General features: G+C 42.7%; 1 protein-coding gene across 2 annotated transcripts in view; it reads right to left on the reverse strand.

Moving 5' to 3' along the window:
* lhfpl4a (LHFPL tetraspan subfamily member 4a) overlaps positions 1-13437 on the reverse strand; it is a 67628-nt gene that overhangs the window by 16678 nt on the left and 37513 nt on the right. For both annotated transcript variants that reach the window (XM_035778610.2, XM_035778609.2), the window contains exon 2: positions 8382-8621. In XM_035778610.2, the coding sequence (XP_035634503.1) occupies positions 8382-8621 (240 nt within the window). The remainder of the gene's footprint in view (positions 1-8381; positions 8622-13437) is intronic.

Genomic DNA, 13437 nt, shown 5'->3' on the forward strand with positions numbered 1-13437 from the left:
TGGTGAAGGTAGCCAATATTACCTCCTCCACACTGATCCACAACCAGGAGGCTGCAGAGGGGAGAACATCTCATAATAATGGCCATAAAGGAGCTAATAGAATGGCATCAAACACCTGGAAACCATGTGTTTTTCATACCATTCCACTGATTCCCCTCCAGTCATAACCACGAGCCCATTCTCTCCAATTAAGGTGCCAGCAACCTCCTTTGTCCTCAACATGGGCGCCCCAAAAGGGTGTGTCCTTAGTCCACTCCTGTTCTTCCTGTATGCCCATGACTGCATGGCCTCGCACAGTTCCAACTCCATCATCAAGTTCGCTGAAGACACGACAGTAGTAGGCCTGATTACCAATAACAATGAGACGGCCTACAGAGAGGAGGTAAGCACTCTGACGGCGTGATGCCAGGTAAACAACCTCTCCCTCAACGTCAGCAAAACAATGGAGCCGATTGTGGACTTCAGGAGAAACCATGCTTGGCATGCCTCCATCATCAATGGGGAGACAGTAAAAACTTTCAAGTTCCTCAGAAATGGTCAAACTACACGGACACCGTGGTGAAGAAGAACGCTAAAGAAATTTGTCCTGTCTCCGAGGGTCCCCACAGTGTTCTACAGGAACACCATCGAGAGCATACTGTCGGGCTAAATCACAGCCTGGTATGGCAACTCCGCCGCCGCTGACCGCAAGGATCTACAGAGGTTGTTATGCTCAGGCAAACGTACCATTGGGTGCACACTGCCTGCCTTTCAGAACACCTACAACACCGGGTGTTGCAGGAAGGCCAAGAAGATCATCAAGGACCTCAGCCACCCAAGCCATGGCTTGTTCTCCCCGTTTCCACTCATGCGCAGGCAGTTTTGGAGCTTCATGGCAAAAACTTTCAGACGAGCTAACAGTTTCTACCCCCAGACCATCAGGCTGATGAATAACCACCACTCCGAAAGGAACCTGCTCTCCCTTTACCCTTCCTGCCCCCCAGACTTCCAAACTTTTACTACTGAACTTATTTAGGCTTGCATGCGTTTTGACTCAAGACATTTTAGGGTTTAATTTTTTATTCATTTGTAAAAAATATTTTAAAAACGTAATTCCACTTTAACATGGGGTATTGTGTGTAGGCCAGTGACAAAAAAACAACTTGATTTTAAATGCAGACTAACAACAAAATGTGGAAAATGTCAAAGGGTGTGAATACTTTCTAAAAGGCACTGTAAATCAAGGAGTATGAATACTTTGTGAAGGCACTCAGTTACAGTTTATTAGGTACACCACCCTGTTCATGAAAACGGATTGCTCCTACAGACAGTGAGTCAAGTGGCCGTGGCTTGCAATATAAAGGCGGCAGATGGGCATTGAGGCATTCAGTTACTGTCCGAATCAACATTAGACTGGGCAAAGCGAGTGACCTAAACGACTTTGAGCGTGTTATGATCTTCAGTGCCAGGCACTCTGGAGTCAGTATCTCGGAAGCATTTGCCCTCGTGGGCTTTTCACGCAGGCAGTTTCTATGGTTTACCGAGAATTGTGCGACAAACAAAAAACCTTCAGTCAGCGGCAGCCCTGTGGGCGAAAACAGCTCGTTGATGAGAGAGGTCGAAGGAGAATGGCAATTATCGTGTAAACCAAAAGGTGGGCCACAAACAGACAAATAATGACGCAGTACAACAGTGGTGTACAGAACGACATCACGGAACGCACCACCAGTCCATCCTTGTCACATATGGGCTATTGCAGCCCCTATCAGCTAAAAATAAGAAGAATCAGCTCCAGAGGGCACACAGTCACCAACACTGGACAATTGAGGAGTGGAAAAACATTGCCTGGTCCGACGAATCCCGGTTCCTGTTGCGTCATGCTGAGACAGGATTTGGACCCATCCTGCCTGGTGGCGGTGGTGTACCACCATCCACTCTGCAGCAACTGCATGATGCCATCATGTCAGCATGAACCAACATACCTATAGAATGTTTCCGACTTGTAGAATATGTTCCCCAAATAATTCAGGCTGTTCTGGAGGCAAGGGGGTGCCCGACCCTGTACTAGATGGGTGTACCTAATAAACTGAGTATATATATATATATGTTTTTGTCTTTCGAAATTGATCTTCTGGACAAAAAAAGGGGACCCCGGGCCAGTTGCCCATCCCTGGACTATATATTAAATTATTTACCTGAAATTAAAAACACAATGTACATTAAATAAATATTTTCAATTGTGGGATAATAATAATAATCATAGTCCACCCCTGCATTGCATTGCATTTATTAACATTTATGTTTAATATTATACAGAGCTAATACATGTTTGGTAGTCTGTATGTAGTCATTTACTAAAAATAACTCACATCTTAATTTTATGTAGGCTACAGGCACAACATCACTGTTGTCTTTATACAGTTCTACTATTGCACGTGCCCAGTGTCAAATAGAGACTAGTTCAACGTGATAATATCGAAGGGTGAAAAAAAATCCCATGATATAAATGTATTAAGTATAGTGTATTTTCCTCCTATAGCAGGTTAAACCAGCTGTTTATCCCCAAGGGTTGTTGAATAAAGACTATTCCTCTTGGCTGGCTCAAATAAGATTTGCAGCTCCGTCGGAATTCTATCCAAATTCTGGCCCCCTGTGGTGAGAACCAGTGGGAGGTCTGGAGCGGGAAGCAGGGGAGGGAGACCCTCTGAAAAATGTGGCTGGAAATGATCCCTCGGAATCCATCAGACACGAGCACGGCTCCCAACACACAAACATGCTCACATCTGCCCTTCAATGCTCTATCGTATCTTATTCAAACAAAAAAAAAGTGGCCTAAAACAAATCTGATTTAGGTTTATATTTCATGTATAAATTGTTTTTATAATTGCATTCAGGGCGGGATATTTTTTATGACAGAGAAGCAGTCTTATCTCAATGAAACGAACCATGACACTGTGACTGAAGTTATTATATCTGATGAAGAATAAATAAATACAGATGGGGGAAACAGCAGAGTGGATTAAGGCAAAAACAAATAACGCCAGAGGAGTTCTGGCACAGTGCCACCAGGTTGTTGTTGTTGATGCAACACCGATCCTCAGGCAACTACAGATGCTTTAACATCCCCCTCCACACACACACACACACACACACACACACACTGCCCCCCCGAATCTAATCTAGTGCTATCCCAGAGCCCACCCAACCCTCCATCCCCCGTCTGGCCCCCCACCCCCTCAGACCTCATTTACCCCCTTAAACCTGATGAAACAAAATGAACATCCAGATGAGGGATGGTGGCGTGAGAGGGAGGGGGGGAGACAATCGATAGGGGGAGAACTGAGGAGGAATGATTGGAGGAATATTAGAAAATGTATGTGAGAGAGGGAGAGGAAGGAGGGAAAGCAGGCACAGCTGCAGAGTGCCGGGTCGCTGGGGAGAGAGAGCAACCTCAGCCTTATCCTGCTTGAATCTGACACGTAACCATGGAAACTTCCTCAATAGAATCAGAGGGCTATGAAGGAATTGGGGGGGGGTAAAAAAATTTTTTTTTAAGGAAGCTCAACGCGCTCTCCGTCTTTTCCTGGCTCTGATCATGCTGCAACACCCCTCATCACGACGCTAACTATATTTATGGTAAATCGTACAAATATACAGACGCACCAAATCTAGATAGCGCAGCGTTGTCTCGTTATGCAACCCTTAGACAGCACACATAGAAATATTTCATACACTGAAATGTTATAAAGGGAACAGTGGGTAGATGATTGAAAACCTGGATGATGTAATGCACACGACTGAAATGCAAGATCAAATATTTATGAACATGTGTCCCCTGAAGCTTAAATCCCCATCACCATTTTCAAGTCAAACAAGCAGGGGAACCAGCTCTGATTGTGCAAACTACAAGAAAAACACATCCTGACCTGGTTAAGTATGGTGTAGAGTTCCCCCTGCGGTGTTCAAGTAGGTTACTTTCTAAATGTAATCTGTTACTAGTTACCTGTCCAAAAATGTCATCAGTAACATTACATTATTGAGTTTGGGTAATCCAAAAGTTATCTGATAACATCAGATTACTTTCCCCTTTATAGGCAAAAAATGTACAAAAATGTTTGTTACCAATTGAACAACATCTATTGCAGGATAAATCAATGTTAGAGTTTACATAGCTGGCCATAAATGGATGTAAAATTTTACTTTGTGTTGGTTATGTAAGCTTCTTCTAACCCATCACTTTCTACTACATATCATTTAATTGGACCTTTATTTAACTAGGCAAGTCAGTTAAGGACAAATTCTTATTTTCAATGACGGCCTAGGAACAGTGGGTTAACTGCCTGTTCAGGGGCAGAACGACAGAGTTGTTCCTTGTCAGCTCGGGGATTTGAACTTGCAACCTTCCGGTTACTAGTCCAACGCTCTAACCACTAGGCTACCCTGCCGCCCCAGGGTTAATATACGCCCCAGGGTTAATCATAACTTAATATGATTAAGTTATCTTTACATTAAATACCAAAGATGTTCAGTCATTCCAATTCATGTATTATCCCTTGATCTTCAAGAATAAGACTTGGAAATATGGAAGTATATATTAGTAGTATATATTAAGTATATATTAGCCTAATTGTTTTACCTGAGCATGACCCAATAACGAAGGACTTATTAACCAGACCTACTCTGTTGTTTATGATTTTGTTGTCATGGAGGACTGATTGGACTCATTGATTCAAGTTGAACAATAAATGCGGAGCTCATGGAATGGCATGCTTTGAGCACTACTGAAAAGTGCTATTTACATGTGAAAAATGAATGTCATAGGCAGCATTTGCTATAGGCCTATTGTTGACCTTTTATGTTGGTGACACTTTGATATCTTGATTATATGCGGCTGTTTAAAGGGTGAATCCACAGTTGAGGGGTGGGCCTGGAGAAATGTAAGAACTCTCAGATTAATAGACAGACAGAGCTATGGATGCAAGGACTGACCATCCATATCATCAAAATGATTGTTTTAACCATGTAATGAGGCTATACAGTGTTTTTTTTACAAACATTGGAGAAAAAAACAAGCTTATATTTTCTCATGTGGTGTGACAGTCGAACTAAGCTCATGAGGCATTTGTAAGTTAAATTCTTCAAGAATCAATGGATATACACTGTGGCAAGAAAAAGTGTGTGAACCCTTTGGAATTATCTGGATTTCTGCATAAATTGTACATCAAATTTGATCTTATCATCTAAGTCACAACAATAAACAAACACTGCTTAAACTAATAACACAAATTATTGAATTTTTCTTGTCTATATTGAATACATAATTTAAATATTCACAGTGTAGGTTGGAAAAAGTATGTGAACCCCTCGGCTAATGACCTCTCCAAAAGCTAATTGGACTCAGGAGTCAGATCAAATCAAATCAAATGTATTTATATAGCCCTTCGTACATCAGCTGATATCTCAAAGTGCTGTACAGAAACCCAGCCTAAAACCCCAAACAGCAAACAATGCAGGTGAAAAAGCACAGATAACCTGGAGTCCAATCAATGAGACGAGATTGGAGATGTTGGTTAGAGCTGCCTTGCCCTATAAAAAAAACTCACTGAATTTGAGTTTGCCTGATGTGAACCATGCCTCGAACAAAAGATATCTCAGAAGACAAATAAGATTAAGAATTGTTGACTTGTATAAAGCTGGAAAGGGTTACAAAAGTACCTCTAAAAGCCTTGATGTTCATCAGTCCACGGTAAGACAAATTGTCTATAAATGGAGAATGTTCAGCACTGTTGCTATTCTCCCTAGGAGTGGCCGTCCTGCAAAGATGACTGCAAGAGCACAGCGCAAGAATGCTCAATGAGGTTAAGAAGAATCCTAGTGTCAACTAAAGACTTACAGAAATCTCTGGAACATGCTAACATGCTATCTCTGTTGACGAGACTACGATACGCAAAACCCTAAACAAGAATGCTGTTCATGGGAGGACACCACGGAAGAAGCCACTGCTGTCCAAAGAAAACATTGCTTCACGTCTGAAGTTTGCAAAAGGTCACCTGCATGTCCCAGGCAAAATAGCCAGGCAAAATATTCTGTGGACGGATAAAACTACAGTTGAGTTGTTTGGAAGGAACACACAACACAATGTGTGGAGGGAAAAAAAAGGCACAGCACACCAACATCAAAACCTCATCCCAACTGTAAAGTATGGTGGAGGGAGCATCATGGTCTGGGACTGCTTTGCTGCCTCAGGGCCTGGACAGCTTACCATCATCGACAGAAAAATGAATTCCCAAGTTTATCAAGACATTTTGCAGGAGAATGTTAGGCTATGTGTCCGCCAATTGAAGCTCAATAGAAGTTATGTGACGCAACAGGACAACAACCCAAAACACAGAAGTAAATCAACAATATAATGGCTTCAACAGAAGAAAATACACCTTCTGGAGTAACCCAATCAGAGTCCTGACCTCAAACCGATTGAGATGCTGTGGCAATGATCTCAAGAGAGCAGTTCACACAAGACATCCCAAGAATCTTGCTGAAACAGTTTTGTAACGAGGAATGGTCCAAAATTCCTCCTGACATTGTGCAGGTCTGATCCGCAACTACAGAAAACGTTTGGTTGAGGTTATTGCAGCCAGAGGGTGAACCAGTTATTAAATCCAAGGGTTCACATACTTTTTCCACCCTGCACTGTGAATGTTTACATGGTGTGTTCAATAGACATGAAAATGTGTAATTGTTTGTGTGTTATTAGTTTAAGCAGACTGTTTGTCTATTGTTGTGACCTTGATGAAGATCAGATTCAATTCATGCAGAAATCCAGGTATTTCCAAAGGGTTCACAATTTCTTGTCACTGGATATAATGTTTTATCATAATGAATTAGATTGAACAATAAAAAGCCCCACTTTTATTCCATCGACTGGGATCCGCACTTATGCAGCTGTTGCAAGAGCGCATTTTTCACCCGCTGTCCACTGGTTGCTAAAACAATGGTTGATAGGCAGCTTAGACTTCTTGGGTTCAAATACACATTTAGATTTGTGTACAGCCATCCACAACAATCGCAATCCATACGGCGCAAATAGCTAAATGAGAGAGCAGCAGTGTGATTCACATCAATGCACTGTATATATCAATAATAAGTGATATCAGTATCGCACGTAGACTACACCACGGCAATGTAAGACACAGCTTTGACTGTAGCCTACAAAAGCCTGTTCCTGCTCTTTTCCCGCGATCCATCAAACACATTTGGTGCGTCATCATAGTCTCTGACTTGTGGTCAGACTCGCTCAGGTGGAACAAACTTAAACTTGCGCCTTTTTTCAAAGCTGATTTGAATGATATTGAGAAAATAGAGAAGTGTCAAATATTTTTCTCGCAAACATCCTTTCTGAATTAAAAAGTAATCCTAATATAGTTTTTCAAAAGTACCTGTAATCTGATTACAATATTTTAGCTGCTAATGTAAAGGATTAAAGTTCGTTTTTTGTAATTCATTACATGTAATCGATCAGATGTAATCTGTTACTCCCCAACCCTGGCGGTGTTTCATTGGCTAACGGTTTTCATTTTTAAATAGCTATAGCTACACTACATGACCAAAAGTATGTGGATATCTGCTCGACAAACAGTCTCATACCAAAATGTGCATTTGGGCAGGTAGCGTTCTCCTTGCATTCGACAAACCCAAAGTCGTCTTTCGGACTGCCAGATGGTGAAATGTGAATCATCACACCAGAGAGCGCTTTTCCACTGCTCCAGAGTCCAACTCCAGCTGACATTGTGCATGTTCATCTTAGGCTTGTGTGCAACTGCTCGACCATGGAAACCCATTTCATGAAGCTCAAGACAGAAACGTTGCTTCCAGAGGGAGTTTAGAACTTGGTAGTGAGTGTTGTACGGCCATTCTACTGCCAATGTTTGTCTGTGGAGATCGCATGGCTGTGTGCTCGATTTTATACACCTGTCAGCAACGGGTGTGGCTGAAATAGCCAAATCCACTCATTTGAAGGGGTGTCCAGATGCTTTAGTATATATAGTGTAGCTAGTTGTGAGTTGAGCTAGCTACGTGGAGACTTGTTAGTGCCAAATGTCAAACTCAAAACCACTACATTGAAACTTGATACTCACTCAAATAATACAAAAGGACAGGGCTGGTTTTGAAATTTCATCACTTTAAAACATAGCTTCATAGCATTTTGTAAACCCAGTGTATTGCCTGATATGACAACAATTAGCATTAGCCACTGGTGTCTCAATAACCAAGCCCATCTGGTAAATGAGCAATGCTTTATTTTACAGTACTGCTGGTAAGATGTGGGAAAAAAACTTTTGGCGCGTAATAAAACAAAGATTAGCATTAGCCTAGCAGTCAGCCTAGCGTCATTAGCGTCTCACCTTTTTGTTCTGCTTTAAGCTGCTCCTCCAGCTGGAAGTCGTTCTGCCGGTTGCCCAGCACGAAGGCCAGGAAGGAGAGGATGAGGGCGTCCATGATGCCAACGATAGCCAGCATGTAGGCCCAGCGCACCGAGCAGTTCCCCAGCGTGTACTTCCCTGTCTCCTCGCCACACATGTCGCGCACCACTTCCGAGTCCCAGCCATCCGGAAAGATCATACAGCCCAGGATCAAACACACCGCTAAGGGAGAGAGAGCAGGGGGGAGAGAGGTGAGGCCTAGCTATAAGAGGTGCGTGTCGACTACCACACAACAGAGTCATCTATAATCAGGTTGACAGACCACACTTCCACTGTATGGTTTAGCATACTCGCTTGAGACAGGATGAAGTGTATAGTTTCAGGGGAGAGGGTGTCAGAGACCCAGCGGTGCTGAGCGACCCCCCCCCCCTTCTATGAACACTGGTAAAAGCCTATGAGTGATGAGACTGATATCCCCGACAGCTAACACGGAGTACCAATGTAATAATATAAAGAGGCTACCAGCTAAATAATGTATATAGCTATAGATAGGCTAGTAGGCTAGATTGCATTGTTTGCATAATGAAACAAGCCCTAGTAAGCTATTGTTTTGACAGTGGACTGATTTGTATTATTTGTCATTAATAGACTGGTTTTATGCAGCCCAGACTTTCTATCCATACTGAGAGAGAGTGCAAGGATGGCTGGTAGGCTATAGGCCTACAGGACAGTTGTATATTAGAAAAAAAATCTATTGGGTACTGATTTAGTATGCAGTTGCATCGAGATAGTTAGTACGAAGTGTACCGTTTGGGGTGGGGTTGTATGGGAAGTGTCATGGGGTAGGGCTGAAGAGGTAGATTAGATTAGGGGGGGGGTGAACAAATGGGAATGGTGCTGTGTTGGTACGGGTACTATAGGTAGGATAGGTGTGATTTAGGCAAGGAAAACAGGTTTTTGGAGTAAGGAAAGGGAACAAAAGAAGGAGACATGGAGAGAAAAAAGTATATAATTGCTCAATTTCACACTGCATCGTAAGTCAACCCTCAATGCCATTGGAACTGCTTCGCAAGCATCCCTCTCTGTCTTGCTCTTGCACTCGACCAAGGCTGAGCCAAAGAAAGAGGGAGATGGTGGAGCTAGAGAAGTAGGGAGAGAGAAAATACTAATAAAGATAGCAGAAGGAGGAACAGAGCGTTATTGTGCTGACAATCGTATTCATCTTCAGCAAAGGGTCAGTGGAGAACACTGACACTGCAGCTGAGCCCAGTGAAAAGACCCCGGCTGAAGAGGTGCGAGTGTCTGTCGACTACCACACCACACAGTCATCTATAAATGAGGTTGAAAGACCACACTGCCATTGCACTGCCACTGTAAGTTCTAGCGTACTCCGCTCAAGGCAGGGTCAATTTATATAAGGATTCCTGCGGCCAAAGGGATCAACTTGAAGCAGAGATACACTACTGCACTTGCACTGTTTGTGGAAGGCATCATTCGTACTGTATCAGTGTCTTGTTCCAATGTAGCTTGCAACAAGCGAACTCTGACCAGCACTACATATTACTTGCAATGATTACAAGCGAAGACAGAAGTCGCGTAACATCGTACGCCGCCATATAACATACAATCTGATGTAGTGTGTTACATTACAGTGTGTTACATTACTGGGAAAAAAAGGTAAAATAAAATACATAGTGCAGAGAGAATATTGTATCTCGATTGCACTAGGAACAGGCCTAAACTATGGCTTTTACCTACAGATAAAGATAATGTGTTTATCGGCTTCAGAACCAATATTTAAAAAAAAAAACAAGTGTCTCCAGACAGTAGTGTCGTTCATCTGCGGTATACAACAGGAGGAAAAGGAAAGTAAACGGATCACTTCGTTTCTATCTACTTTTTTTTAAAGAGGAGCAGGGGAGACGGGTTGTTTCCTGTCAGCGGCAAAGACCAATGAGCGCCGATCTACGCTGTGAAGGAAGAAGATGCTTTGATCCACCACTGTCACAAACACACACAGCCGAGGAGAAGAGGGGGCAGAGCGCTTTATGAATTATTGATCATGAGGAAGGGAGGAGGGATGGAGGGAGAATGCCGGAGTGAAATAAAGCCTCAAAAGGAGTAGGAGAGAAAGAGAGGGAGGATGAAGACAGTCCGAAAGGAGAAAGACAATGTGTCGAATAACTGAAAAGAGAGGGACAATTTGTGAGAAAAATAAGAGGGAAGGGGATTTAGGGAGTCTTGACATAAATAAGAACGTGATAATGATTCATATTTATCAATACTATTCTCCCCCTCCCTCTAACCTCATATACACTACATGGCCAAATGTATGTGGACTTTATTAGTTGCTGTTAAGGGTTTTAGGCTAGGTTTCTGTATAGCACTTTGTGACATCTGCTGATGTAAAAAGGGCTTTATAAATACATTTGATTGATTGACACACAAACATACGCTGCTGCTACTGGCTATTATCTATCCGGTTGCCAAGTCACTTTACCCCTACCTATATGTACAGTATATACACTACATGGCCAAAAGTATGTGGACTCCCCTTCAAACTGGTGCATTCAGCCACATCCGTTGCTGACAGGTGTATAAAATTGAACACGCAGCCCTAGACAAACATTGGAAGTAGAATGGCCCATACTGAAGAGCTCGGTGATTTCAATGGGGCAGTCTTTGGTTGCCACCTTTCCAACAAGTCAGTTTGTCAAATTTCTGCCTTGCTAGAGCTGCCCCGGTGAACTGTAAGGGCTGTTATTATGAAGTGGAACTGTCTAGGAGTGTAACAGTTTTGCTTCCATCCCTCTCCTCGCCCCTACCTGGGCTCGAACCAGGGACCCTCTGCACACATCAACAACTCAAGCTTTGTCGATATAGGACTCGTTTTACTGTGGATATAGATAGTTTTGTACCTGCTTCCTCCATTATCTTCACAAGGTCATTTGTTGTTCTGGGATTGATTTGCACTTTTCACACCAAAGTACGTTCATCTCTAGGAGACAGAACGCGTCTCCTTCCTGAGCGATATGACAGCTGTGTGGTCCCATGGTGTTTATACTTGCGTACTACTGTTTGTACAGATTAACGTGGTACCTTCAGGCATTTGGAAATAGCTCCCAAGGATGAACCAGACTTGTGGAGGTCTACAAATTTCTTTTTAGGTCTTGGCTGTTTTCATTTGACTTTCCCATGATTTCAAGCAAAGAGGCACTGACTTTGAAATACAGCCACAGGTACACCTCCAATTGACTCAAATTCTGTCAATTGGCCTATCAGAAGCTTCTAAAGCCATGACATCATTTTTGGGAATTTTCCAAGCTGTTTAAAGGCACAGTCAACTTAGTGTATGTAAACTTCTAACCCACTGGAATTGTGATACAGGATAAGTGAAATAATCTGCCTGTCAACAATTGTTGGAAAAATTACTTGTGTCTTGCACAAAGTAGATGTTCTAACCGACTTGCCAAAATTATAGTTTGTTAACAAGAAATTTGTGTAGTGGTTGAAAAATTAGTTTTAATGACTCCAACCTAAGTGTATGTAAACTTCTGACTTCAACTGTATAAGGAAATCAGTCAAATGAAATAAATTAGGCCCTAATCTATGGATTTCTCATGACTGGGAATACAGATATGCATCTGTTGGTCACAGATACCTTAAACTGACAGTTATGGCTGCTTTGTGTGATGTATTATTGACTCTACCTTCTTGCCCTTTGTGCTGTGGTCTGTGCCCAATAATGTTTGTACCATGTTTTGTGTTGCTACCATTGTGTTGCTACAATGTTGTTGTTATGTTGTGATGCTACCATGCTGTGTTGTCATGTGTTGCTGCCTTGCTATATTGTTGTCTTTAGGTCTCTCTTTAAGTGGCGTTGTGTTGTCTCTCTTGTTGTGATGCGTGTTTTGTCCTATATTTATATTGTATTTATTTTTTATTCCAGGCCCCCGTCCCCGCAGAAGGCCTTTTGCCTTTTGGTAGGATGTCATTGTAAATAAGAAATTGTTCTTAACTGACTTGCCTAGTTAAATAAATAAATAAAAAAGGTAGGGGCATGGATCAGAAAACCAGTCAGTGTCTGGTGTGACCACCACCACCATTTGCCTCATGCAGTGCGACATCTCCTTTGCATAGAGTTGATCAAGCTGTTGATTAGGGCTGCGGAACGTTGTTCCACACCTCTTCAATTGCTTTGCGAAGTTGCTGGATATTGGCGGGAACTGGAACACGCTGTCGTAAATGTCGGTCCAGAGCATCCCAAACATGTTCAACGTGTGACATGTCTGGTGAGTATGCAGGCCACGGAAGAACATGGACATTTTCAGCTTCCAGGAATTGTGTACAGATCCTTGTAACATGGGGCTGTGCATTATCATGCTTAAACATGAGGAGATGGCTGCGGATGAATGGCACGACAATGGGCCTCAGGATCTCATCACGGTATTTCTGTGCATTCAAATTGCCATCGATAAAATTAAATTGTGTTCATTATCTGTAGCTTATGCCTGCCCATAACAAAACCTCACCGCCACTTTGGGGCACTGTTCACAACATTGACATCAGCAAACCACTCGCCCCCACACAACGCCATACACGCTGTCTGCCATCTGCCCGGTACAGTTGAAACTGGGATTAATCTGTGAAAAACACACTTCTCCATCGAAGGTGAGCATTTGCCCATTTTAGTCAGTTATGACGCCAAACTGCAGTCAGGTCAAGACCCTAGTGAGGACAGGATGCACGCAACTGAGCTTACCGGAGAAATTCTTCAATTGTGCAAACCCACAGTTTAATTAGCTTTCCGAGTGGCTGGTCTCAGATGATCCCACAGGTGAAGAAGCCGGATGTGGAGGTCCTGGGGTGGCATGGTTGCACGTGGTCTGCGGTACTGCCAATTCTCTAAAATGATGTTGGAGGCGGCTTATGTTAAAGAAATTAACATTAAATTATCTGGCAACAGCTAATGTCTGGTAGACATTCCTGCAGTCTGCATGCCAATTGCACGCTCCTTCTAAACTTGAAACATCTGTGG

The sequence above is a fragment of the Oncorhynchus keta genome, chromosome 10 (assembly GCF_023373465.1).
Source record: "Oncorhynchus keta strain PuntledgeMale-10-30-2019 chromosome 10, Oket_V2, whole genome shotgun sequence".
Taxonomy (NCBI): Eukaryota; Metazoa; Chordata; class Actinopteri; order Salmoniformes; family Salmonidae; genus Oncorhynchus; species Oncorhynchus keta.